The 27,960-nt window shown below is 53.7% G+C and overlaps 1 protein-coding gene across 3 annotated transcripts in view; it reads left to right on the top strand.

Annotated features, from left to right (window-relative positions):
• Nucleotides 1-7,740: 7,740 nt before the first annotated feature.
• SMARCD3 (SWI/SNF related, matrix associated, actin dependent regulator of chromatin, subfamily d, member 3) overlaps nt 7,741-27,960 on the top strand; it is a 32,881-nt gene continuing 12,661 nt past the window's right edge. Inside the window, exons 1-2 of one of the 3 annotated variants that reach the window (XM_057731290.1) lie at nt 7,741-7,771; nt 9,469-9,609. In XM_057731290.1, coding sequence (XP_057587273.1) covers nt 9,571-9,609 — 39 coding nt within the window. In that variant the 5' untranslated portion in view covers nt 7,741-7,771; nt 9,469-9,570. Of the gene's footprint in view, nt 7,772-9,427; nt 9,610-23,272; nt 23,720-27,960 lie in introns of those variants that run through there. The other 2 variants (XM_057731291.1, XM_057731288.1) reach the window with 2 other exon arrangements.

The raw sequence follows: 27,960 nt of genomic DNA on the forward strand, positions 1-27,960 counted from the left end.
CCCCTCTCCTGGCCCCTTGGTCTCCCCTGGCGCTGGTCTCTGGGTGCTGTATTCTCATTACTGCTTCCTTTAGCCCTGCCCACATCTCGCAAAGAAGCCCTGCATTAGCTTGCTTCAATTAAACCTTCTTTCGGTGCCATATACTTCCTGCTGGGAGCTTGACTGGTCTTCGGACCTTTAAGTAATTCAGCTTTACTGTAGCATAAAGTTGAAGGTGGGAGGACATGGTCAGAAATGAAGCTGTACAGGGAGGCTGACCGATTCCGGGAGGCTTTGTGCAGTGTGATAACGTCAGCTTTACCCACACAGGACAAGCTATCTCACCTCTCTGTGCCTCCGTCTCATCCCCTATGGAATGAGGACAATGATTGGACACACCTTTGGAGTAACTGTGGGGATTAAAGAAGGCACGTGAAACACTTAGAGCAATGCCTGACACAGCGAGTGATCCTCAGGATTAGGGACAGCGGACGACTGCATGGTTTTAAGCAAGGAACTGACCAGGTCGGATTTGGTGGTCCAAAAAGTGACTCTGGAGGAATTGTAGAGAAGACGTGGGGTTTGTCAGTGAACAAGTGGAGTGAAGCAAGACTAGAAGCAGGAACAGAGTAAGGAGACTACTGCAACAGTCTTAGCAATAATAATAATTGCATTAATTAATAATAATTATTATTATTAAGACCTACCATCCAAACAAGGAATTAAACAAAGAAGATGATATGGGATCTATGAAACAGGAATTCCAACACAATTTCTGGGCTCTTGAGGTAGTTCAATTTTGCTGAAGCACAAAAGCAAGGCGAGAGTGATGGAAGAGCTGCCCCTCCGCCAGCTCCATACCTGCACTGACTGGGGTCCAGAGAGAATCTTCCCAGATGGCTGTCACTCTCTCCACCATTGCTCCTGTCTGAAACCTGATAAGTGGAATATCCACACAGAGGATACTTCCAGACCTCTCGGTTTCTTAAACTCCTCTCCCACTCTGACCCTGTCCTCCGCCCTCCCTTCCACAGCCTTACCCTAGACCTCGTCATTGCCGTGACTGCAGCCTTCCCAGGTCGAGACCGTCAGCCATACCTTCTCCAACATCGCCTCCTGCATCCTCACACTCAGTAGTGAACTTGCTCCCGTTTCACCGAGGAAGCAGCAGCTGTCAGGAGAGAGCTTCTCCCACAATCTCCCGGTCCACCCACCTGCCTCTGTGCCCCCAACATGCTCCCTTCCTGCCTATTCTCTGCCAAGTCAACCCAGAGACCCCGAGTTAATGGGTTAGGGGTGTGGCCTGGGCCTGGGTATCTTTAAATACTCCCAGATGATTTTAATGTCCATCCGAGGTTGAATGCGTTAGTTATTGGTAGCTACTGTAAAAATTACCACCAACTAGGTGACTTAAAACAATACAAGTTTGCTCTCTTACAATTCTGGAGGCAAGAACTGCTAAACTAAGGTGTAGGCAGGGCCGTGTCTAGGGAGGCTCTAGGGAGAATCTGCTCTCTGCCTGGTCAGCTCTGGTGGCTGGTTCACTGCCTCCTCCTCTCCGTCTTCACCTCACCTTCTCCTCTGTGTGTGTGTGTGTCTGTGTTCGTGCGCGCGTGCCCAAGCATGTGTAATCTCCTTCTGCCTCTCTCTTATAAGGACGCTTGTAATGACATTTGAAGCCCACACAGATAATCCAGGCTAATCTCCTCATCTCAAGCTCCTTAATTTAATTATACCGGCAAAGACCTTTTCTCCAAAGAAGGCAGCATTTACAGGTTCTGGGCACTAGGGTTGGACCTTCCTCTGGGAGCCATGACCAACTCAGCACTGTAGTGAAGACAGGGCCATCCCCAACACCACAGAATTGGTCCCGTTCCCCTTTATAGCCACGCCCACTTCCTTCTCGTCCCCAACCCCCCTTAACACCTGGCAACCACTAATCTGTTCTCCATCTCTATAATTTTGTCATTTCAAGAATGTTATATAAATGGGATCACATGGTATGTAGCCTTTCAAAACTAGCTTTTTTCATCAGCATAATTATTTTGAGTGTCACCTGTGTAGTTGTATGTGTCAATAGCTTATTCCTTTCCATTGCTTAGTGGGAGTCCATGGCATGGACATGCATGCGTGTTTAACCCACCATTCACTGGCCGAAGGACACTTGGCTGGCTTCCAGGTTGGGCCTATTGTGAATAAAGCTGATATGAACATTCACAGGCAGATTTTGGGGTGAACATAGTTTTCGTTTCTCGGGGATAAATGCCCAAGAGTGCAATTACTGCGTTAAGTGCGTGTTTAGTTTTACAGGAAACTGCCGAACTGTTTTCCAGTGGACCAGTGTGCATTCCCGCAGGTAATGTATGGGTGAGTCATTCAGTTTCTCTATATCTTCACCAGCATTAGGTGTTGTCTCTAGTTTCTATTTTAGCCGTTCTGCTAGGTGTAGTCTAATGGTTAGAGAGAGTGAACAGCCTTCCGTGGGCTTATCTACCACCCTTATGTCCTCTTTGGTGAAGTGTCTGTTCATGTCTTTTGCTCATTTTCTGATTGGATTGTTTGGGGTTTTTTAACCTCTGAGTTTTAGGCATTCTTTGTTTGTCTGATATGTGGTTTACATGTATTTTCTCCTATCCTTTAGCTTTTATTGTCATCTTTGCAGAGTTATTCAAGAGCAATTTTTAAAAATATTTATTAGTTTTTCCTTTTATGGTTGGCACATTTGGTGTCAAGTCAAAGAACTCTTCGCCTAGTCCTGGATCCCAAAGATTTTCTTTGATATTTTTTCTAAGAGTTTTATCTTTTACATTTAAGTCTGTGATCCATTTTGAGTTAATGTTGTATAAGCTGTAGACTTAAGTGGAGTTCTTTTTTTTTTCTTCTTTTTTTGCCTTAGAATGTCCAGCTGTTCCAGCACAATTTGGTGAAAGTTTATCTTTTCTCCACTGAATTGTTTTTGCGCTTCTGTCAAAAATCAGTTGAGCATATTTGTGTGAGTTTATTTCTGGGTTCTCTGTTCTGTTCTATTGACCTATGTATCTGTCCCTCTGCCAATATCATATTGTCTCGACTACTGTAGCTATAGAATAAGCCTCAACATGAGGGAGAGTGATTCTTCCACTTTTCTTTTCTAAAATGTGTTAGGTGTTCTAGTTCCTTTGCCTTTCTATATCAATTTTAAAATAATCTTCTTTTTGTCAACCAAAACCCTTGCTGGGATTTTGATGGGAATTGAGTTAACCTGAATATCGATTTTGAAAGAATTGTTTTCTTTACTATGTTGAATCTTCCAAACCATCAACATGCTGTTTCTCCATTTATTTAGGTTTTCTTTGATTTATTTGATCATCATGGGGTAGTTTTCAGCATACAAATCCTGTACAGGTTTTATTTACACTAAATATTTCCAATTTTGAGTAATTGTAAAAGGTATTGTATTTTTAATTTGTGTCCACATGGTCATTGCCAATACATAGACATGCTATTGATTTCTTTATCCCTTTATAATCTGTGGTCTTGAAGAACTCACTTATTAGTTCTTGGAGGTTTGTTTATTTGTGGGGTTTTTTTTAAGATTTATTGGGATTCTCTGTGTAGACAATCATGTCATCTTCAAAGAGGGATAGTTTTATTTCTTCTTTATGATATCTATGTCTTTTCTTTCTTTTTTTATATTTAATGTGTATAATTTGATTTGTTTTTCTTATTAGTAGTGTATATATGGCAATCCCAATCTCCCACTTTCCCTTTTTTTTTTTTTTAGCCTTGTTGCTCTGGCTAGAACTTCTAGCAATGTGTCGAATAAAAGTAACATGAGTGGATATTTTTGCCTTGTTCTGGATCTTAGGGGAAAAGTATTCAGTCTGTCACCATTAAGTATGGTGTTAGCTCAAGGGGTTCTGTAAATACCCTCTATCAAGTTGAGGAGTTCCCTCTAACACAATTCTGAGAGATTTTATCATGATGGGTGTTGAATTTTGTCAAATGCTTTCTCTGCATTGATTGATGTGATCATGTGATTTTTCTTCTTTAGCCTGTTAATGCGGTAGTTTACACTGATAGATTCTTTAATACTGAAGCAGCCTTGCAGGCCCAGAGTGAACATCTCACATATTTTTCTTACCTGTCATCTACCTTTCCTATTCGAAGTCAAGTTCCAAGTGGGAAGAAGCTTTTTGGTTCATTTGATTCACTGTGGTGTCCTAATCCCCAAACAACACCAGGCATCCAGTAAGTGCTCAACACCTGCTTGTCCAATGAATGAAAGAACAGTAGAGCTGTGAAGAGAATTCCCAAAATTAAGGTCAAGGGAGATCCCAGGATGACAGCTGTGGACAGTCAGTCCAGATGGAACAGGTCAGAAGGCTCCAGAAAAGCCTGTAAGAGTCTGAATGTCCTGAGAAGAGGTATAGATAGTCTGCAGAGCTTTGGGGTTGATTTGATGATAAGTACATAGAAAATTAAGCAATAAACAAGCATTTTTTTAAAAAGGTAATTATTATTGTGGTGCAGCCACACACTGGAACATTAGTCTGAAAAGAAATGAGCTATGAAGCCACAAGAAGACATCAAAGGAGGAGCCTTAAATGCATATTACAAAGTAAAAGAAGCCAATCTGAAATAGCTACATCCCCTGTGATTCTAACTGTATGATATTCCAAATAAGGCAAAGCTATGGAAACAGTAAAAAGATCAGTGGTTGCCAGGGGTTAGGGGAGGGAAAGATGAACAGACAGAGCACAGAGGATTTTAGGCAGTGAAACCACTCTGGTTGTTACTATGATGTTGGATACATGTTGTTATACATTTATCCAAACCCAGAGAATGTACAACACCTGCAGCAAACCCTCATGTAAACAATGGACTTTGGGTGACTGTGATGGGCCAGTGTAGGTCCATCAATAGTAACAAGTGTACCAACCGGTGGGGGTGTTGATAACCGGGACGGCTGTGTGTCCAGGGTGGGGGGTAGGGGGTAGGGGGTATATGGGAACTCTGTACTTTTTTAAGCTAATTCTGAACTCTGGAGGAAACAAAAGTTGCCCAGGAAAGGAAGAACACTCACAGATCACTATATAGGCTCAGTCCGGGCCACATCCAGGTATTTGCAGTGCCTGAAGTTTATACAATTGAGGGAAGAGTTTTTAAGAAAAGAAAAACATGAAATCAGAAAAAATCTGATTAAATCTCAGAGCAGTTTCTGGAATCCTTGCACCTTCCCTGTCCCTGCTCTGTAGGTAGCTTTGGGGGACAATGAACCCCAAGGGGAGGCCAGAACTCCAGGAGGCACGGCAGCCTCTTGCTGGCCCCCACCAGCCCGGGACAAAGCCCAGACTCCTAGGCAGGCACCCTGGACTCCCGCATCAGGCACCCTCTTCACCTGCTCCTTCACATCTGCCGGGCCCGTGCTCGGCTCCTCAAGACTCAGCACCGAGGCTGCCTCAGCTGTGAACATACCCCACCCTCTTCCCCAGAGTTGCCTGCGGGGGAGTGGGAAGAAGCCCCATGGACATGGCCTTGAATCCCAGCTCTGCCATGTGCGACTTAGGTGGCCTCGCATGTCACTTGACCTCCCGGGACTTCTCGTTTTATCTTCTGTAAATGCAAATAATAATGTCCATCCTGCAGGGCTCTTGGGAAGAACAAACACCTGATATAGTGCTGCACATGTGGTGACACGTCTTTCTTACTTTTTTTTTTTGGCAGGGTTGGGGGAGGTGGAGAGGTACGTGACATTTGGGATCTTAGTTCCCCAACCAGGGACTGAACCCGTGCCCCCTAGAGTGGAAGCATGACGCCTTAACCACTGGATCACCAGGGAAATCCCACGTCTTTCTTAGGTTCTAGTAGCATTAAAAATTGTTTTAAATTGTGGTAAAATACAAATAAAAGAAAATTTACCATCCTAACCATTTTTAAGTGTACGGTTCCATGGCATTAACTCTGTTCACAGTGTTAATCTCCACCGTCCACCCACAGAGTTCTCTTCAGCTAGCAACAACAATTCTGACCCCATTAAACACGAATGCCCCATTCCTCCTCCCCCGCAGTCCCTGGCACCTTCCATTCTACTTGCTGTCCCCTCCAGTGTGGGGACTGGCCTCTGTGACTGGACTCGTCCCTTCTACCTGGTGTAGTGAGCTAGGTACCTGTATTAACCCCCACCTGGTCCAGGGGGGTCTCACATCCCTATCCCGCAGAACAGTGCGGGGCCGGGCCCACAGTAATGCCGGCTCCAGGAAGACATGCAGAACGCCGGAGGGGGACGAACAGACCAAGGGTCCCAGAGGGGTTCGTGGATTTGTGGTCTGATTTTACATAGTGGATGCTCAGAAAATATTGAAAGTCTAAAAGATGATATAGATGATTTTTGTAAACTTTAACTTATTTTTTGAATGGGTCAAATATTCTACATTCAAGAGTTGCAAAAGAAAACACAGTGGAAAGTAAATGTCCTGCCACCCTGTCCTCCAGCCCCTCACCAGAGGCAACTGCTGTGCCCAGTTTCTCCTGTATCCTTCCAGAGGACTGTGTGTGTGTGTGTATATCCATGCGCACACACAAACACACACGTCAGCACGATTTACACACTGCTCTGCACATTTTCCTTTTATTCTCTTGTCCCGTCTCTGAGATCCTTCTCTATCCTTCTCTATCAGTACACAGAGGGTTTCCCTACTGTTTGATAGATCCATTGAATGATGTATTTATCTTGTCACCTGTTTACACTTGTCATGATATATTTACTCTGTCACCTGTTGATGAACATTTAGACGTTTCCAAATTCTTGGTATTCAAGTAATACTACAGTGAACAACCTCAGGTCTCACTCACAGATGACCGAATTTTATATATAGTTGTGTGTATTTGCTAATCCCAAACTCCTAATCCCCACCCCCTTTCCCCTTTGGTAACCATAGTTGGTTTTCTCTGTCTGTGAGCCTATTTCTGTTTTGTAAGTAAGTTCACTTGTATCATTTTTAAGATTCCACATACAAGTGACAGCATATGATGTTTGTCTTTCTCTGTTACAGACAACAGACTCTTCTTCAGCCTTAAAAGGAAGGAAATTCTGACACAGGCTGCAGCATGGGTGAACCTTGAGGACCTTATGCTGAGTGAAATCAGCCAGTCACGTAAGGACAAATACTGATGATTTCATTTATGTGAGGTACTCAGAGCCGTCAGATTCACAGAGACAGAGAACCGGTGGAGTGACTAGAGCCGCTCGTCCGGCTGGACGTCCCGGGAAAGGGCTTCTCTCCGTTGCCAGCGCCCCTGCAGGGACAGGGAGGACCTGTAAAGCTGGGAGGACCCAGATTAGACCATGAGTGTCCCAGTGCATAGTGGGGTGGGGGGCATCGGTCAGAGCCTGTCCCTGAACCTGGAGTGGAACCGAAGCCCCCTCCCACCCACGGGGTGTGTGTGTGTGTGTGTGTGTGGTCCTACAGTAGGTAACGCCTGCGGTCACATCGATGCTCCGACGGTCTGTGTGAATCCGCGGGCGTGTAGCTGCATCTACGGACCGAAGGCACATCTGTGTACAGACTGAAGATCACAGAGGGCCCGGCCGGGGTGCGCCGCGGTGCTCCTAGCCTGGCGACCACACTCTCGGGTGGATGGGGCGACGCTGCCTGCTCTGATCCCTAACTCATTATTAAGCTCCTCGCTCTTTGCAGACGCTCCCTGCGCCTCCCCCGCTCCGGGCTGCAGCGGCGCAGGCGCCGGGCCGAGCCGAGCGCCGAGCGGGGAGCGAGCGGCCGCGCTCCGGGCCGGGGTCCCGGGGGAGCAGGTGAGCGACCCGCGCCGCGCGGTCCCCAGGCCCTTGGAGGAGACGCCGCCCGGCCGCGCTGCGCCGGGGCCCCGGCCCTCCCTGCTTGGCAGTACCCGTCTTGCTTCTGTTGGCATCACCCCTCCTTGCCTTGCCTGGCATCCCTCCTCCCCCCTGCCTGGTATCTCCTCGCCTCCCGCCTGCCTGGCATCCCTTCCCCACCCCACCCCCACCCCCCCGTCTGGCATCTCCCCCCTCCTCCCCTTGCCTGGCACCTCCCTTCTTTTCCCTTCTTGGCCCCTTCCTCTTACCTGGCACCTTCCCCTTACCTGGCACCCCCTTCTCCCTGCTGGCTTCTTCCTCCCCCCTCCTCTCCTGATCTCTCCCCCCACTCCTGACTCTTGGCCTCCCCCTGCCCGGCATCTCCCCGCCCTCCCCTTCTTGCACCTCTTCCATGACTGGCAAACTCCCATCCGGCCTCCTCTCTGATTCTCCCCCCCTCCCCCTGCCTGGCATCTTTCCCTCCTTCCCCTACCTGGTACCCTCCCATTCTCCCTCTCCTGCATTTTCCCTCTTTTCCTTTGCCTGGCACCCTCCTGCCTGTTACCCTCCTCTCCTCCCTCATGTCTGCCACCCTCCCTCCTTCCTATCGCCTGTCACCTCCTCCCTGCCTAGCAGTTCCCATCCTGCTCCTGACTGGCATCCTCTCCCTCCTCCCCCGTGCCTGGCACCTCCCCCCTGCCTGGCACCACCCTTCCTCCCTTGTGTCTGGCACCTCCCCCCTGCCTGGCACCTCCCCTCCCCCCTCCTGCCTGGCACCTGCCCTCCTTCCCCTGCCTGACATCTCCCTTCCTCCCCACCGCCTGGCACCTGCCCTGTCTCCACTTGGCACCTTCTTGCTTGGACACCTCACTCCCATTCAGATTGTCCCTCTGTCTCCCAGCTTCCTGCAGGGCACTTCTTCCTTACCCTGGGCTGGTAACCTCTCCCCTGTTGGCATCTTCCTCCTCTCATTGCCTCCCCTTCCTCCTCACCTTCTCAGAGTTGCCCTCTGGCCAACACCACCTACACATGACCCTGAACTGCTCTCAAGCCCCCTGACCCCATACCTACCGAACTGCCCGCCCATCCCCCACACCCCACCATCTGCCCAGGGACTTCAGCCGGCATGTTGGGTTCTGACCCTTGGCCATAGCTGTCCTGCTCTTGCTTGGGGGTGAAAGCAGGCTGTGCACACAGGGAGGATTCAGGTTGAGCTGGGCAGAGTACAGAGCAAGTCAGCGCTACCTGCTGGCCACCCCCAGGATTCCTTCGGGATGTCCCTGAGTCCAGAAGTCATCCAGGTCCCAACCTGGCTGATGGTCCTCCTCCAACTCTTGCCAAGGCCCCCAGATTTGCCTGCCCTGCCAGGGCCTGGACTCTGCCTGGGTCCTCTGCTCTCCTCCGTCTAGCTCTGTCCTGCAGGCCCTGGCCTCCGACTGCTTCCTGCACTCACGCTTTTCCCACCCCCATGCTCCTCCTCGTGCCACCCAGCCGGGCTGGTCCTCGCCTGCCCCCTGGTCCCTTCCGGCACACCTCCTGCCTTCCTCAGACCGTGCCAGGGAGTGAGTCCACAGAGCAGGCCCCTCAGGCTTCTTTCCCAGCCTCCTCGGGCCCACAGGGAGTCTGCTTCTGGGGCCCAGGGTCTGCCCACCCCTCGCACTGCCCTCTCCTTTCAGGTGCTCCTCAGAATGGCCCTTGGTGCTGCAGGCACGGTAGGCTCTGGGCCCGGGCGCCGAGGGGGCACTGGATGACTCCCCGGCTGCAGGACGCAGCCACCGATGACCCCAGGCCTTCAGCCCCCGCCCGCCGTGGTACAGGTAGGCGCTGCCTCCCTCACCTGCCCAGGAGCAGGAGCCCAGGGGCCGCTGAGAGCTGCCGGCTCTTGGCCCCTGGCCACACTCCATGGCCCCTTCTTGGCACTGCTGCCCCCATCTGCACCCGGGCGGTGCCCCTTCTCATCCCCTCGGACAGCTGGAGCCTCTGCCCAGACCCTGCTGCCAGCTGCCCCCACCTTCGCCCTCCCTCTTGCTCAGGTCCCCTCACCTCCTGCCGTCCCCGTGCCCTGCCTCTCAAAGCTGTCGGAGCCAGGGACAAGTGAGCCTGAAACCAGATGTTTGGTTCATGTGAAAATGGTCTGGGGTCTGGCTGTTGCACTTCGTGCCCACCCCCAGGCCCCCAGACACACACCTCCTGGCCCCTCATCTGTGTGTGAGTACACGTGTGTGCACACAACCCCCACCACGGGCACACATGCTCTCTGCCAGCTGGGAGGAACCCGCTGAGCCCTGGCACAACGGCCTCTAGAAACCTACCCCTAAACATGCCATGGTAAACATCTGAAAGCCTTCTGGGCCCCGGGCAGGGGTTTGTTTGGGGCAGGAGGGGTGGTGGTGGCCTCCTGTTGTAGGGCCTCTGGTGGCAGCCCGTCCTGCACTGCCACTGGGCAGGCCTCAGGCTCAGAGGCACTCTCGGGCCCATTGCACGTGCGTTGGACCCTCCTGAGCCTCCTCCTGGCAGTGTGAGAGGAGGACAGCCTGGCTAGTCCCACGTCGGTGCCCCTGGTCCAGAAGGAAGCGCTGAGGCACCGCGTGGAAAGGCCACCTGCCTCCAGAGCCCCATCCATCTGTGGGGAGGGGTTGGAGCTGGGTCTGAAGCCTGTAGCCTGGTCTGAGCTCTGCCCACCCAGCCCCACCCATCACTCTGGCCGGTGGGAGTCACCTGGCAACAGATTGGATGCTGTCTGTCCTGGCCCTGGAGGTGTGAGGGACCCAGTCCCCGCCCTCAGGCCGGCAGTGCAGCAGGGGGAGTAGACTTGGCCATCCCACAGGAAGTGCCAGAGCAGATGATTCAGCCTCTGGGTTCTGACAGCCTCCGGGTTCGGAGGAGAGACATCAGGAAAGCCCTGCCTAGGGGCAATTTGAAGTAGGCTTTCGGAGAACAGGACGGTGGGGTAGGCTGGGGATGCAGGGGCAGCGGGTGGGCTGAATGAGAGCGCTTTTCTCAGCTTCTCCTCCCTCAGAAGGGGCAGAGGCACTTGCTTTCCTGCCTGGGCTGCTCTGAAGGCCAGGGCAGCCCTGCCCCCTCTCTGCCTGCACCCCTCCGATAGGTTGTGCCCAGGGCACAGGGGCAGGGGGAACCTGGCTGGCCCAGAGATGAGCAGCACCGGATGGCAGAGAGACCATCACCTGGTGCTGGTCGCCACGGAAACACGTGCAGTTCATCAAGGCCCCCAGACAAAGGTCCGACCCACTGCCCCACAACCTAACCAGCGCCCTAGGTTAAGTGCGAAAGTGTTCCTTAGCTTGTGGGGTTGGCTTTTAAATGCAGACTCCTAGAGAAAAGGTGTGAGCTAATGTACTAGATACATTCTTCCCGGGCAGCTGTAAAGTTCTGACGTGTTTGAAGGTAGAGGCCAGGTCAAACGGGGCAGGGGATGGGTGCTGGCTGATGGGGAGGCAGCTGAGGTCCCTGGGGGGTACAGCAGAGCCAGGCCCCCATGTGGTGAATGCTTGTAAATTGCAGCTGACTTGGGGTGCACTGAGATAAGCCCTGACGGGCTCCCCAGCAGCAGTAGGTGGGTGCCCTGGGCTGTTCCAGGCCTTGCCCAAAGGAGGTGATCCACCTGCAGGGGTCGGGGGGTGGGGGTGGAGGGGAGGCTTGAGAAGACTGGGGGGTCGGGAGGCTCTGGGAGCAGTGAGTACATCTTAGTGACACCTGGTCCCTGAGTGGCCCTGATCACAAGGTGAGTCGAGGCTTCAGTCTAGGGTTCCGGGGGAGTCGGGAGTCCCGACTGCCCCGTGTGATGAAGGCGGTGAGAGATGAGGTGCTGGGGGAGGTTTCTGGCATTTTATTTTGGAGTCACATTAACATAAAATTGGCTTTCATTCCGCGTGCAGTCCTGGGCGGGGAGCCGGCTTTGACGCCCGGCCTGGGCACGTGCTGTCATTTGGATACTGACGGGCCAGGCTGGTGTCTAGACGGCGCGGGCGTGTGGTGCGGGCCAGGCGTGCGGCAGCTGGAGGCTGTCTTCGCCCCACGTGCCCGCGGTGTGATTGCAAGTGAGAGCACGTTGTGAGTGAGCGTTAAGTGGCAGAGGTGGCACCGGGGGGAGGTGGCATCGGGGCACACAGAGCCGCAGACGTGCATGGTGAGCAAATGGCCCTCCGCTTTGGCTGGATTCTGAGCCCTCCTGAATCCCTGCGCCGGGGGTCTAGCCTGCTCTGGGGGGCACTCAAATGAAGGGGGCTTTGGGCGGCTCTTGTGGCCGCGCGGGATATGCAGACCCTCGGTGCCTTGCAGGGACCCCATGGGGGCACAGCTGCACATCTCAGCCTGGCCGATCTCTTGACTGAAACCCATTTCTCTGTGCCCCAAACTCACTTCCAAGAAATTTGAGAAACTGTCTCATGAGTACGTGGCCACGGATGCTTTACTGGAATTTACAGACTTGGGTCATCTCCCATGTGGACCTTCCTTCCAGACTGAAGAACGTTCTGGGGCTCGGAGTGAGGAAGGCATGCTGTGGCTGGGGGGTGGGGGGGGGGTTGGGGAGAAAAGATGCGGGAAGATGTACTCCATTCCAACAGAGCTTGAGGTAGTTGGCAGAGACGCACATAGTGAGGAGCTCGGGACAGAGGAACGCAGGGTAGGGAAAGGAGGCTGCAGCCAAGGATGAGGTTACCAGACAACAAGCAAACCGTGAGGCCCGGAGCCCCTCCCACAGCGGGGACACAGGAGCGGTTACACTGCCTGTAAGACAAAAATCAGACCATTTGCCCCCTCCCACCCCCCACCCCCGCCAAAGACGGTGATTTCTGGCCCTGAGACCCCGAGACGTGTCTCCTGTGTGGTGACATGAGGGGCATACTGTGTGACAAGTTGAGAAATGTCCTCAGCAATTCCACAGCAGTTTCCTCGGGCTACGCCCAGGGCTGACAGGATACCGCACGGCCGCACAAATATCGCTGACTGTGCTTGATCCAAAGATAAAATTGAGGATAATTAGAAGAATGCATCTCCTGTTAATATTTACAACAAAGTTTCCAATGAAGATTGTGCAGCAGGAAAGCTTATTTAAAATCAGGAATCAGGGGCTTCCTAGGTGGCGCAGTGGTTAAGAATCCGCCTGTCAATGCAGAGGTCATGGGTTCGATCCCAGCTCCAGGAAGATCCCACATGCCGTGGAGCAACTAAGCCCATGTGCCAAAAAAAATCAGGAATCAAGTACAGAGTTATCAATACATTCTTGGGGTAAGGGGATTATCCTCATAGGAAAATAAAGACCTTGATCAGCAGATGTGCCCAGTAGGTGAGCTTGGGTATAGGGAGGGACGAGTCACACACCTTACCCCCAGGTCCTGAACCCACTGAACACTAGACACAGATGGCCGGGATTTATCCACTTTATGGCAGGGAAAGGTGAACTGAAGAAACAAGCCTGAACCTGAAGCCCAGATGTAGAAGGTGGACCCGACACCCTAACCTGCGTTTGCTTCCCTGGCGCAAGTTAACAGGAGGACGTGGGCAGCTGCTGTCAGCAGACTCCCCTAAAGGGGAAGGCAGGCCACGGGGCACAGCCGTGATTTCGCCTCCTCCTGGCCCAGGAGAGGAACTTGTCCAGAAGGTGTCAGACCTTCACCACCTCATTAGACAGCCCCTCCCAAGGGGAAGAGGGGTGGGGTGAGGCGGCAAAGGATTATTCCAGAGTCTTGACTCCTGAAGAATAGAGTGGACGTTTCCTTGTGAACACGTGACAATAAGAGAGCAGGGTCCCCTTTGCAATGGGGTGGGGCCATCCACATTGCTGGGCAGTGACATCAAAGCTCAAGTTCAGACTTGGGAGTGGCCTTTGACCCTACCCCTTCCTGCTCTCTCCATCAGGACAGTCGTTTTATTTTATTTTATTTCCTAGACACAGCTCAAATTCCATCCACTTCTCGTTCCCCACGTCACCACGCCAGTCCAGACTGTGGTGGTCTTCTGCCTGGATGACAGCTGGTGCCCTGCACAGGGTCTGGCCCCCTGCCCCCACCCCCAGCCCACCAGAGTAGCCAAATGGGCTTCTTGTAACACAGACGTGATGTACTGCATCTTCCGTTTCCTCGAGGGCTTCACATATGCGGTTGCCTTTGCGTGCAGCACCCTTCCAGCTCCCTTCACCTGCCTAAGTATGCACATCATGCAAGTCTTGACTTAAATACCACTTCTTCCAGGGACACTTTCTCCCATCCCGAGGTCCCACCTTCTTGCGTCTTGCAGTGTGAACCAAAAATTAAGTATGTCATTGCCGTGCTCCTTAAAGGCACAGACTGCCTTTGTCTTCTTCAAGAAACATATATATATTCTTTTTTTTGGCCGTGCAGCTTGAGGGGACCTTAGTTCCCCGACCAGGGGTTGAATCCGTGCCACGGCAGTGAAAGCGTGGAGTCTTAACCACAGGACCACCGGGGAACCAACTCCCTGTTTCTGAATGAAGGAGCAGGTGAATGAGGCATGGAGGGGAGAAGGTGGCTCTGGGGCTGATGCTAAAAGGGGCCTGAGATACCGCTGTACTGTTGGCCCCGCCCTCTCTACACCCCTAGGACGGGAGGGTGGGCCCTTCTTGCATGCTCACCTTGACCCGCTGACACATGAGCTGCTCTGTGCCGGTGCTCTCGGCCCCCGCCCCGGCAGTCCCTCTCCAGTAGGACCTATTCACCATAATCAGGGAAGTCCATCCCCTCTTCAGTTGTTCTTGTGGTGAGGGAGGCTCTTCCTCCCTGTGACCTTGGTCTTGCCCTTGAGTTACAGAGAATGAACCCCTCTGCTTCCATGGCATTTGACCACCTCCAGACACTTGGAGGCAGTGCTCCTTCGCGCCCTTGCTCTGCTCTTGGGAACATCCACCTCTGGCCTCTTCAGATGTTCCTTACCTGGGGGCCCGTGCAGGCTGCGCAGATCTTGGCGCCCATTGGGAGAGCTGGACAGAGGTGGGGCTGCCCAGATAGGCCTCCTTAGAGGTTGAGCTCTGCCCTTTACCTGCGAGGTCGACGTGGACAGAGGCACTCAGTTCTCAGCCTCGGTGTCTCCTCCTAAGACAGGACGTAGTACCCCGTCTATAAAGACTCAGTGGGATGCTGACGACCGAGCACGCAGCACGAGCCCCGCACGCTGTGGATGACAGGAGCACCCCTCCTCACCACGTGGATTAACATGTGATGCTGGGCGCTGTCCCTGCTCCAGGTGTCATCTGTAGACCCTAGAAGCACTGGCCGTGGTGACCAGTGTCTCCCTAGACTCCAGCCCAGCCCGCTGTCCTCACTGACACCGTTGTCTCAGGAAGGCTAGAGTCAGCGAGAAGCCCGGGGGCTTTCCACCCACAAGCGAGAAGCTCATCTCTGGTTCTGAGAACTCAGAGGCAGTTACCTTGTGAGCGGTTCGCCCTCTTTCCAGACAGCTGCTCACCGACCAGCCTGATGCAATCGGTGTGTTTGCGAGGCCTGCCTTCTTGGCCTTTAATGACGATTTTAGTTGGAAAAAAAAAAAAAAAGTGAGTTAGTGGAGCCCAGGAGAGAGCCCTGTGGTCCTCCATGTCTCCTGGGCTGTAAACAGATTCCATCCGGTCTCAGCAGCTGAATCGACAGCAGGGGCCCAGGTGGGTGGGCTTAGAGGAGGTGCTGCAGGAGTGGCGGAAGGTCCTGCCTGTGGGGGTGGGGCCCGAGTGGAGGGAGGGGAAGCTGAGCTCTAGCTCCGCCTGCAAACCCAACTCCACCCCTCCCCCAGCAGCAGGAAGCATCGTCTCGCTGTTGCTCCTTGCCTCAGTTTCCCCCCGAACCCCGACGTTACCACCCCATCCCCCATTTTACCCAGGCCTCTTCCTTCAGGAGAAAACCCAGTCTTAGAAACCCTTTCAAAACTGTGCGCCCTGGGTGGTCGACCCCCCCATCTGTTGAGACTGCCCCCCCAGGAGCCATCACGTCCTTGGCAGTGCCTGAGACTGCTTCGGGAAGGGGAAGGGAAGGGAAGGGAAGTGGGCTGGGGCCAGAACCGTAACAGCCAGTGATGACTGAGGGCTTATTGCAGTTTTAAGAGTTTCATATGGTTTAACTGATTTATCCTCACCACGGCACTGGGAGCTAACTGTTATTATAGTCACCACTTTAAGATGAGAAACTGAGGTGCAGAGAGGTTAAGAAGCTTCCCAATGGTCGGGGAAGAGTCCCAGCTGGGGTCTGCCCACCGCATCCTCAGAAGTGCCGTGACCCAGACCTCGGCCCTCAAAGGGCAGAGCAGCCAGACCTTTATACGGGCCCCAGCGTCCCCCATTCACCCCAGCTCTGAGGCCCAGGTCCGAGGCTGGTCACTGTGCACCAGGGCCGCACCACTTCTTCCCATCGGTTGCTGGGCCCCTAGGGGCATGAGAGGTTCAACACCTAAAATAGGGAATGGGGGTGCGGTGGATTGCAGAGCTCATGCCCCTTCAAAAAGTGACAGCCCCTCAACTCCATCTGTGTTGCCGGATTTCCAGCATTTTGAGGGATTCTGGGAATCTGGCTTTTTAGATGAGATCTTCCCATTTTTAAGCTTTGTAAAAGTATTTAAGACGTCCTGTGGGTTAAGTGAAACCTGTCTGGCTTTCTCAATCGGCCGCGCCCACCCTGAGCTTTCTTTGCCCCATCAGCTGTCACCTGTCATCTCTTTTAGCCTTCGGGCTAAACTGAACCCCAAATCAGTGTTTCTCAGTGGGCCCCAGTTTGAGACACACTGCAGGAAGAGTTGCTGTCACTTTGGGTGGCCCCTTGTCATCGATGAATTATAAACAAAATGCAGAGTCTTGTCAAACACATGAGGACCCTCTCCCAAGTAAGGAAGCATCCCTCATCAGTACTCGGGGATGTGCTACTAATGAGAAGGGCCAGGGCTCTCGGAGATTCTCTCTTGTCCATGTTGTAAACCCAGAGCAGTGGCTGCTGAGGGAATTCAGGGCGCTTTTGACAACCAGCGGTGGGGCAGTCAGATGGTGAGCAGAAAAGCACGCTGACCTTGAGATCAGAACATGGGGTGTGAGCCCCTTTGATACTAGTTGGCTGTCTGGCTCTGAGTCCGTCCTTAGCCTTGTGTTCACCATCTTTAAAATGGGTATGCTAATAATACCCAGCCCTTTCACTGCTTGGGGGATTGAAAGAACCAAATTAAATCATGAATATTGAACTATTCTGTAGGCTGTTAAGCTCCATAAAGATATACGTGTTAACTTGCAGGCGGTGGACAAAGCCTCTCCCAGTACCTTGCGGACGACGCATACACGTGGCCTGAACGCAGGGGCGTGCTGGGGACTGCTCAACAACTGGCTCTTGACAGGGTGGGAAAGGGGAGCTGAAATCTGACTTGTATCATTTGCTGATTTCCATGGTGTAAGTTCTCCTGCCATAGCTGATCTTAGACTACCGATGTGACGCTGCCGCAGCACATCACGGGATGTTGCTACGATGGAGTAAATTTGCTGCCAGTTGAAGACTAATCCCAAGGGGTGTAGATCGTTTGGAGAGAGGGCTTTGCCCTGGTGCCTTTTTCCATACATTCAGTAAAGACTTGGATGAACAAAGAAAGTCACGCTCACTGGATTTATGAGTGATGCACAGGATGAGAGAATTGAGATCCAAGAGCTCTCAAGCTGGAATGACCGTTTAATTCTTACAAGAGGAATATTCTTGAGTCCAAAAAGGGCAGCTCTGCAAGGATGGGATGGGGAGACATGTTTTGTCACAAAGTAGAAAGAGAATCAAGTTTTTCCTGGACAGGAAGTTCAGTACAAGTCTAAAGTAGGATGGGAGTTTGCCAAAGAGTGGTAATATTAAAAACAGTGAGGATTTCATTCAGTCCTCCGTGACTTAAAGACAGTCTTCACATACATCCTCTCGTTTCTGTTTTGCTACTCACAATAACGCAGTGAGAGGGGTGATGATGCTGTACCCATTTTAGAGATGAATAGACTGAGGCTCAGAGAGGTTGACACTTTTGTCCTCCTATCAGTAGGTGGTGAAATAAAGACTCAAACCCAGGTCTTCCCAGCCCCAGGTTCTGCCATGTGTTGTGCTCATGAGCACACTGTGGTTGTTCGTTTTTTTACATCTTTTTATTGGAGTATAGTTGATTTACAATGTTGTGTTAATTTCTGCTGTCCAGCAAAGTGATTCAATTATGCATACATACACATTTGTTTTCATATTCTTTTTTTTTTTCTTTTGGCCATGCCACACAGCTTATGGCATCTTGGTTCCCTGACCAGGGATTGAACCTGGCCCTCGGCAGTGAAAGCATGGAGTCCTAACCGCTGGACCACCAGGGAGTTCCCGTCTTTTTCATATTCTTTTCCACCAGGGTTTATCACAGAATATTGAATGTAGTTCCCTGTGCTGTATCGTAGGTCCTTCTTTATTTTATTATTTTTTAAATATTTTTAAATCCATCTATTGCAGATGAATCTATAAACTCTGATCCTTGTTTATTCTGAGCACGTTGTTCTGAGCAACCCGCGTTCTGTGGCTTCAGGCAAACCAGAGGACGTGCGGGGAGGGCCTGGATGGGGTTTGGACCAGCGAGGAGTAGTGAGGAACAGTGTCGGGGGAGGATTAGTTTGCTGGACCTGCCATAACCAAGTGCCAGACTGGGCGGCTTTGACAGTGGAAATGTTGTCTCACAGTTCCGGAGACTGAAGCCTGAGATCAAGGTGTGGGCAGGGTTGGTTCCCTCCGAGGGCTGTGGGGCAAGGCTCTGCTTCCAGCCTCTGTGGCTTGTGGACGGCCGTCTTCTGCCTGTGTCTCCTCACGTTGTCTTCCCTCTGTGTGTGTCTGTCTCTGCCCTGACCTCTCGATGTTATGACACCAGTCGTATTGGATTAGGGTCACCCTAGTGACCCACCTCATTTTAACTTGATTCCCTCCTTAAAGACCCTGTCTCCCGGGCTTCGTAGGTGGCGCAGTGGTTAAGAATCAGCCTGCCAATGCAGAGGTCACGGGTTCGATCCCAGCTCCAGGAAGATCCCACATGCCGCGGAGCAACTAAGCCCGTGTGCCAAAAAAAAAAGTCTTTAAAAAAAAAAAAAAAAAAGACCCTGTCTCCGAATAAGATCGCATTCTGAAGTACTGGGGTTAGGACTCCCAACAGACTCGGGGCGGTGGGTGGGGAACACACCATCCACCCATAACAGAGGGACTTCGAGAGCTGCCCTCAGAATGTGGAGTCACGTCTGATGAGGAGGGAGAAGACGAGCTCTGGGTGGCCAGAACCCCCGTGGACTGCCTCAGGCCCCTTGGCTGCTGGGACACCAGCTCCACACCTGGCTCCAGCTTTGCTCTGCTGGGAACACGTGGAGCTGGAGGGAGGCCTCCAGTGCTTCTGTTCCACAGACACGTGTGCCCCGGTCAGCGGTCTGCCTACAGCCGGCCCACGGGCAGCCCTGCTGCTGCGGCTCAGCCCTGGCGCCCCCGCTGCCTCTGCCAGGGCTTGGACGCAGCTCCCAGAAACTCACCGATTCCACCATCACCCTCGGGCATGGCTGCTGTTGCGGCGTTTGCCTCTCTTTCCCCTAAGGAAGCCCAGAGCTCTGGAGCGGGGCACGCTGGTCCTCCACTCTTCCCTCCTCACGCCGCAGCGTGGTCATTCCCCGGGCAGGAGCTGAGTGAGCTTCTGCATCTCCCAGCCTGTCCACGCCTTCAGCCCCATCAGTCCCTATTAGGTCCTCAAACCCAGAGTCCCGAGGGCTGTGGCTGTGTCCAGTGTGCGAACCAGCGGCACTTTGCACAAGATGGTCACATAATAGGTGCTCACTAAACACGTGGAGGGGCGGGGACGGGCGTGGGGAGGAGGCCCCGCTTTTCCTTCGGACGCCTCCGTCAGCAGCTCCCAAACCTCAGCTTCCCTGGGCCCGACAAGTGGCCTTATGAATTCTTCTTAGGTTTCCCTCCAGCTGACTCACTGCCGTGGTGGCTTCTCAGTGTGCCCCCTCCTCCTTTCCTGCAGCCCTCCCCCTAACCAAGTTTCTACACAGGCTTCTCATGTGAGACCCACCCTGGATACTCAGGCCGCTGATGGTGGCCATTCCCTGCTCAAGGAAGCTTCCAGTGGTTTGGGCAGAATGCAGGCTCCGCTCTGGCTCCCAGAGCCACTGTGATTGGCCACTATGAATAACATCCCAGGCGACCCCTCACGGGTACCCTCCGTGGCATTTGGGGCAGCCTGCGGCCGAAGGGCTCCGAGGGCTCCTGTTTTCACTAGTCCCCTGGCTGGGGGTTGGTGGGCAGCAGGACCACCAGGACCCAGAGGTAAGGCAGAGCAGCGGCCGCCAAGCCCGCAGGGTCCAGCAGGCTTAGCATCGGAAGGTAGTCGTAGCAGGCGATTCGTTAAGGGTTTAGGCTGGGCCAGATGCTGTGCTAGAGTCTGCATACGTGACCTCATTTATTTTTGGCCGCACCTTGAGGGATGCAGGATCTCAGTTCCCCAACCAGGGATCGAACCTGTGCCCTCTGCAGTGGAAGTGCAGCGTCTTAACCATTGGACATCCGGGAAAGTCCTCACATGACCTCATTTTAATCCTCACATCCACCTGTGAGTCAGGTGAAATATTCCGTGTCTCATAGATGGGGAAGATGAGGCTCAGAGAGGTCAAGTGACTCATCCAAGGTTATGGTCACCCAGAGCCTGAGCCAGGCATGAATGCAAGACTGTCTGACTCTAGAGCAGTGGTTCTCAACCCTGGGCAATTTCACCCTCCAGGGACGAAGGACAATGCCAGGGATGGGGAGAGGAGCGTGCTGGTAGAATTTACTGGATAGAGGCCAGGGATGCTGCTAGCATCATTCGATACGTGAGATGGCCCCCACAATAAAGAATTATCCACGGGACTTCCCTGGTGGTCCAGTGGTTAAGACTCTCTGCTTCCAATGCAGGGGGCTCGGACTCGATCCCTGGTCTGGGAATTAAAGTCCCACGTGCTGCATGCTGCGGCCGAAAAGAAAAAAAAAATTATCCAGCCCCAAAATGTCAACAGTGCCAGGGTTGAGAGGCCCGGTTCTTGAGTTCAAGCTCAGAGCCATCACACCATGAAGCATACAGAGACCCCACCCAGGGCAGTGGGTTCAGGGCCTGGGGAAGGACATTGACTCCAGAAGATCTGGAGCAGTGGACAGGGCAGTAAGGCCCTGTTGTCACAGCCCTGGCCCACGACAGCCTGGCTTGATGCCCAAGGCAGCTGCCCAGGGTCAGGGCAGACTGAGGGGCTACCTGGAGGGGATTCATTATACAGGTAGGTGGGTGGGGGGCACCAGCTGGCCTTGTTACAGAGGTTTGCAGAACCCAGGAGTGATGCACTGAGCAGGTCCAGGCCCTGAGACCACCTCACTCTGACTCCTCCCACCCCCACCCCTGCCTGCTGCATGGTGAGTCTTCGTGAGGCCGCTTGGTCGTCACCACAGCTGTTTGAGCCCCAGAGACTTCCAGGGTATGCTGTGTGGGGACACAGGAGAGGCCGAGCCTGGCTTTGACCGTGAAATCCTAGGTCACAGGCAGGCCTCACAGACTGTCTCCTTGCAATCCCACATGCTTTTGTCTGGTTCCCCAAGAAGCCTGGGGCCCTCTGCATATAGATGGAGACTTTTGCCTTTTGCTCGGATCATTTCTCCACCCTTCTTAGGGCAGGTTGGGCCCTCTGTGTTCTCCAGACCTATGGCCACCGAGTGGTACCAGGAAGGCAGGACGAGGTGGCACTGGGGCAGCCCATGGCCTGTGGGCAGGTAACCACGTGTTCCCAAAGGAAGCACCTAGGGTGGCTCCCAGAGGACAGGGAGGCATGCCGACGTGGCAACCTTGTGCATGGGTCCCACCCAGGAGTTCCACGGGTGCACACGTGTGTGTCCATCTGTCCGGCCAGAAGAAGCCCCTGAGCGGCCCAGTGATCCACCCACAGGAGCGATGAGCCAGGGGCTTCTTCAGAGTTTAACTGGGATTCATGTTTTGGCTAAAAGGTAATTCTTACACAGGACCTAACACAACTTCCTCCAACACGTTGACATTTATTTTAGACACCTTGATGGCCAATTTTTTAGAATTTATATTCCCAGTGTTTGAAACAATCTGCTTGAGATTTTGGGGAGTGTATTTTAAAACATAATTGAGGGTAATTCAGCTTAAATGCGCAGGCCTCTGGGAATCTTGATTTCCTTCTTTAAAAAGCAGGTGTTTGGGGAAGGTGGAAGGGTGTGTGTATGTGTGTATCCCCAGCAGGCAGGCACTCCATGAGGGGACATCAGAGATGCAGATTGAGATGAAGGAGAGAAGCCAGGGACCTTGAGGTTGGGAGACCCGATCTGCAGTCCCAGCCCCAGCCTGGGACAGCACAGCGACTTTCGGCAGGTCACACAGCTTCTTAGAGCCTCCTTTGCCTATGTTTAGAATGGGAATCCCAGCCCCCACCCGATAGGGTCTCTGTCAGTTAGACAGGCTAATGTGTGTGACAGTGCTTGAGATGATTTTTTTTTTTTTAAGAGAACTTTATTTTTTTGGCTGTGTTGGGTCTTCGTTGCTGTGCGCAGGGCTTTCTCTACTTGCAGCGAGTGGCAGCTACTCTTCGTTGCAGTGCACAAGCTTCCCATTGGGGTGGCTTCTCTTGTTGCAGAGCACGGGCTCCAGGCGCAGAGGCTTCAGTAGTTGCAGCACGCAGGCTCAGTAGTTGTGGCGCATGGGCTTAGTTGTTCTGTGGCAGGTGGAATCTTTCTGGACCAGGAATTGAACCCGTGTCCCCTGCATTGGCAGGAGGATTCTTAACCACTGCGCCACCAGAGACGTCCCCAGTTGATGTTTTATTAATCCTATGAAATGTGAGCATGGCTTGTAACATCACCCAGTGTTTGGAAGCACACTGGAAATCCTGAGTAGACTTGGAGTGGGTTCTCTTTACCCACACCTTTGAGATATTGGGGTCTCTACCATGTGCCAGATACTTAGGATTTATCCACAAACAAGACATAAAGATCCCTGCCGTTGGGGAGCATGCATTCTAATGGGGGAAAGAGAAGAGAAACGCTAAACGTAATAAGTAAGTAGGTTATATAGGATGGAGGAAGGTGTGCAGGACTGTGGGAGGAAGTCCAGCAGAATGAAAGAGATAAGGAGCATGCAGGGGAGGGGGAGGCTGAGGCTTCTAATAGGGTGGACAGACAGTGCCCCGTTGAGAAGGGGACATTTGAACAAAGACTTTAGGGAGGCGACAGTGTTAGCTGGAGGAACAATGTTCCTGGCAGAGGGAACAGCAGGCTCCAAGTCCCAAGGCTGCGAGTGCCTGGAATTCCTGAAAAACCACGAGGAGGCCAGAGACTGGGGCGGAGAGAAGAGTGAGGGAGATGCCCAAGGTGAGGACCCCGAGGGAGCAGGGAGTGGCATGGGCCTGGGTTCTAGGACCTGCAGGACCTGGCCCTCACTCTCAATGAGATGGGAGCCTGGGGAGGGTTTCATGCAGAAGTGATACCATCTGCCTCCCTTTTCTAAAGGACCATCCTGGTTGAATGTTGAGAATAGAGGGTTGGGGGCCAGGTTGGAAACAAGCTATTCATTTTTCATGGATTGGACAGAGTGGTAGTAGTGCAGAGGTGAGAAGGGGTTGGATTCTGGGTCCAGAGTCAACAGGACTTGCTTTCTGATTGGATGTGGATGTGCGCAAAAGACAGGATCCCAGGATGGTGCCAAGGTTGTGGGCCGGAGCAGTTGGAAGGAGGGTGAGGACTATGGGTAGCGAGCCGAGGTTGAGGTGGGAGAGCAGGAGTTTCATTGTGGGCGTATCTGTTACAGATCCAGGTGCCACTGACAGGATGTGAGTAGACAACTGGATACATGAGTCTAAGGACGGGGAGAGAAAACGGGCTGGAGGAAAACTTGGGAATTGTCAACATACAGAAGGTATTTAAAACCCTGAGATTGGATGATGGATGACTGCATCCATGCCTCACTTGAAGGAATGATTGTAAAGCAGTGAAGAGGACCAAAGACCAGCCCCGGAAGCCCCACCCTGAGAGGGAAGGAGGGCTGTATGGCCAAGGAGACTGAGAAGGAGCAGCCAGGGAGGCAGGAAGAAAACCAGAAGAGGGAAGTGTCCTATGAGTCAAGGGAAGAGAGTATTTAAAAAAAGAGAGAATGATCGACTGTGTGGGATGTGTAGCTGGTGAAGCAAGATGATGCCTGAGGACTGATGGTTGTGTTTGGCGATGTGGGTCAGCAGTGGTGGCCCTGAGTGTTTTCAGTGGACCAGTGAGATGTGCGCCTAGAGGGATTGGAATTCAAGGAGAACTGAGACAGCAAACATAGACAACACTTTTGAGAAATGTTATTGCAACTGGGCAGTAACCGATGGGATAAGCAGGTTATGTGAGCATTTCTCATACAGGGAAGGTGACAGTACTTTCGCATGCTGATTGGAGTAATCCAGGAGACAGAGCTGCGCTGATGATGTGATGGTGTGGGAGAGAACTGCAGGAGCCATGCCCTCGAGTGCAGTGGGCAGAGGGGACAGGAGCTCATAGGCGAGGGGATGGCCGGCTTTAGATCGGAGCATAGATAACTCAGCAGTAGGAACCAGGGGAGAGAGTTGCTGGGAGGTGGGAGGATGTGGTGGGAATCTCTGAAAGTTCTTCCCAAGCATCTGTTTTCTCAGGGAAGTGAGAAGTAAAGGCATCAGCTGGGAGTGAGGGGGAGGGGGGAGGAGGAGCTGGAGGTTGGAGGAGGGAGAAGATGTGGAAAACTCACACAGGGGAGTGGGAGTGGGAAAGGACCTAAATGGTCTAGAGAAAGAGGGACAGGATGAGGCCAGTGGAAGTCTGAGCTCCGGAAATGACAGTGAGAGCAGGTCAGGGCGGTGGTGTGTCTCTCCAGCCACGTTAAGATCCTGGGGTGCAGGGGAGGAATTGGTGAAGCCCGGTTTAACTCTTAAGTAAGGGAGTCAAGAGTATACGCAAGGGAGGTTAAAATGGTAAATTTTACGTTATGTGTGTTTCATCATAACTAAAAATAAAAAAGAGTAAACGTCAGGGACTGTGGTTGTGATGAGGGGTGCGGGTCAGAGAAACGGACCCGCGGTTCCAGTGCTGTCACAGGCTTTAGGGGTCAGGGAGCTGGACAGAAAGGAGATGGTGGTCAGAGAGTGAGGTGCTTAGGACTGAGATTGGGGGTGGGGCTGCAGGTGCTGGAACGACAGGGTCCAAGAGGCGATGCTGGCGTGAGTGACTAGAGGGTGTAGGATCGCTGGAGGAGAGGCGGCCAAGGAACCCAGAGCCCTGAGGTGTGGGAAGCACTGTCCGTGAGGATCCGGAAGAGCAGCAGGAAGAGGTCAGGGGTGACAGAGGGAGCGACTGGGAGCCGGGAGCTAGAACGCTGCAGAAAAGAAGGCGCCACGTGTGGGGGTGAGATGCAAAGCCTGGGGTCTGGAAGCAGCATCGAGGGGCAAGCAGGGTCCCGACGCATCTCACGGCCAGTGGCGGGGGACTCTGGGAAAACCACTGCCCCCTGCACGGAGGGTTTGGGGGGGTTACTCAGCGAGAAGCCCAGCTTCTGTCACAAGAAAGCAAAAGGGGTGTTCACAGAAGTGGCCACGTGTGTTGGCTGTTTTCCTTCTGACAGATCCCACACACACACACACACACACACACACAGAAGGGCTCAGGTGGGCGGGAGGTGGCAGCAGATGAGGGGGCCACAGAGCCTCGGGGAGCCTCGGGTGCAGGAGTTGAGGGGAGTCTGGGCCTTTCCGTGGCGCCTGATGGACACAGTGGGGCGAAGGTCACCATGACAGGCAGGCAGGCGCCCCCAGGGGACACCAGGGCAGAGGCAGCATTGCGTCAGGAGGGGAGGAGGCAGAGTAGACAGTGCCCTTTCAGGCCCTGTGAGCGGGGCTCACCCTTGCCTCCTAGTGGAGTTAAAGACACCGGGGCGACCAGGCCCCTGGGTGGCTTCCATGGATGCTGCCCCTTGGCTTAATTTCCCCAAATAATTCTTCAAGGAAGTACAGATGAATCTTTTTTTGTATTCAGTTTTTTTCACTCAGGTGACTTCCCAGACCTCAGAATGCAGTGGTTCGCAGAAACGCCTGTGACCACCTGGTCAGAGCAGGAGCTGAGGCCTCCGCAGCTTGCTGGGGTGAGGGCTGGGCTGCTTACCACCAGGAGGTTATCCTGGCGCTGGTCAGGAGGGAGCCCCGAGCTGCGGCAGAAAGAGGAGAGACTCAGAAGCACCGGGACGGGGCTCCTGTCTGCCATGAGAGAGGGTGGCTGGGCTCTGGGAGCTGCAGGGCGGGAGTGATGGCTGCAGCCGCACCGGGAGAGTATGCGGATGGGTTGGTCTCCCCGGGCTGGTGGAGCGAGGTAGGTACCTAGGCTCCCCGAGGAAGAAAGGAAGAGAGGAGAGGCTCCCTGCTGCTTGCAGTCTTGGCAATCCAGAGGCCTCCGATGCCTCTTGCTTTTGTCCCTGAATCGAGCCAGACAGGCCGGTGTTGGTCCAGAGGAAGATGGGTGGGAAGTGGGGATGGACACCTACCTGCCTTGCCGCCACTCCCACCCCCCACCCCGTGTTCCACCCTCTAGGCTGTGGGAGCTGGGGCTGGGGGGTTATAGCCCCCATCAGGATCCCCTATAAACACCACCCCACAGACCGACCCCACCCTCACCCGAATGGGGTCCAGGCCAGTGTGGCTCATTTTTTGCTATTCAATACACGAAACCACCTGATTAACGGTGGCCCTGAGGGGAGTGAGAGAAAACTGGCTGTGAATCCAAAATGGGCCTTCCTTCTGGGCCCCAGAAACCCAGCGCTTCACTCCCTGAGGGACAGGGAGGTACAGTGACTTGCCCAAGGTCACATGCTGGTTTGGGCATCCTACTTTTTTTTCTTTTCCATTTTTTTTTTTTTGCTGCTTTCTATTCTACTTGTCTCTCGTGTGTGTTTGCAAAACACACAGAAAGGCAAAGTCACACAGAGACAGACAGCCCCTCTGGTAGTAGCAGAGGATGGCCCTGGGCACAGGAATATTCTCAGGCAAGGAGGGAGGAGCCGGGCGCTACTCTGGCCTGGGAAGAGCAGGGTGGGGAGCCAGGAGGAGGGGGAGGACTGTGCCATGATGCCCCTGGTCTGGTCGGCCAATGTCCTGTCTGGCTGGAGGAAGCCCCTCACCAGAGGTGGGGGTTGAAGTGCAGACAGCCCTTCACCCAGCCCTGGGGGCTGGGCCGGGCCCTAAGGTCTAGCCAAGGTTCCCTGGGGGCCTGGGACTTGGGCCAGGCAGGTAGGCTGGATCAGGGCTGCCTCTGGGCCCCCTGGCATGCCCTGGGGTTTAGTGACTAGAGGAGAAAGTGAGGGCTGCGTTTAGGGATGGACCAGAACACAGGAACCAGGGGGCCTCAGCCTGAAAGCTCCAGGTGGTCTCACTTCATTCTCTCTCTCCCTCTCCCAATCTCTCTCTCTCACTCTCTCTCTCTCTCTCTCTCTCTCTCTCTCTCTCTCTCTCTCACACACACACACACACACACACACCCCAGTCTGTGAGAGTAATTTCATGCCACTAAGGAACGCTTCATTGCTGGGGATATAGGGGAAAGGGGGCGGCGGAAAGAGGTCTCTCCCTTCAGTCTGGTTTCCTTTGTTCCACCCTCGCCTTCCTCCCTCTCCCCTTCCCGGCTTCCCTCCTTTCCTAGCCTCCTTCTTTCCATCCCGCCCCCCCTTCTCCCCCTCCCCCATCTCCCCCTCCCCCTGAGCTGTGCGCCCGCCTGCCGGACCTCCACAGAAGGCGGGAGGGTGGGACTCCGGGCTCCGGCCCCAGCCTCGGTGGCCCTCCTCCCGCAGGGAAGGAGTTAAGTCTCTCCGCTGCATCCCTCCTCCCTCCTCCGCCTCCCCCCGCCGTCTTTGAGTCCTGCAGCTAGGCCCTGGGCTGACCTTCACCGGGAGGGAGGCCGCAGTGCGCATGCCCGGGCCGGCTCCGGCCCCGCTCCCGCCGCTGCCCGGTTGCCGGGCGGGCCAGGGCGAGGGAGGGCGGCCGCGGGCCGGGAAGAGCCCCCCAGCGCCCGGCCGCCGCCCGCCCGGGCGCCGTGGTGGGGGGGCCGCCGAGCCCGTCCCGCCGGCCGCGGCGCATCTCTCCCTGCGCGGGGAGAGGCGCTTTGCCA

Source organism: Hippopotamus amphibius, chromosome 4, assembly GCF_030028045.1.
Source record: "Hippopotamus amphibius kiboko isolate mHipAmp2 chromosome 4, mHipAmp2.hap2, whole genome shotgun sequence".
In the NCBI taxonomy this organism is placed as follows: Eukaryota; Metazoa; Chordata; class Mammalia; order Artiodactyla; family Hippopotamidae; genus Hippopotamus; species Hippopotamus amphibius.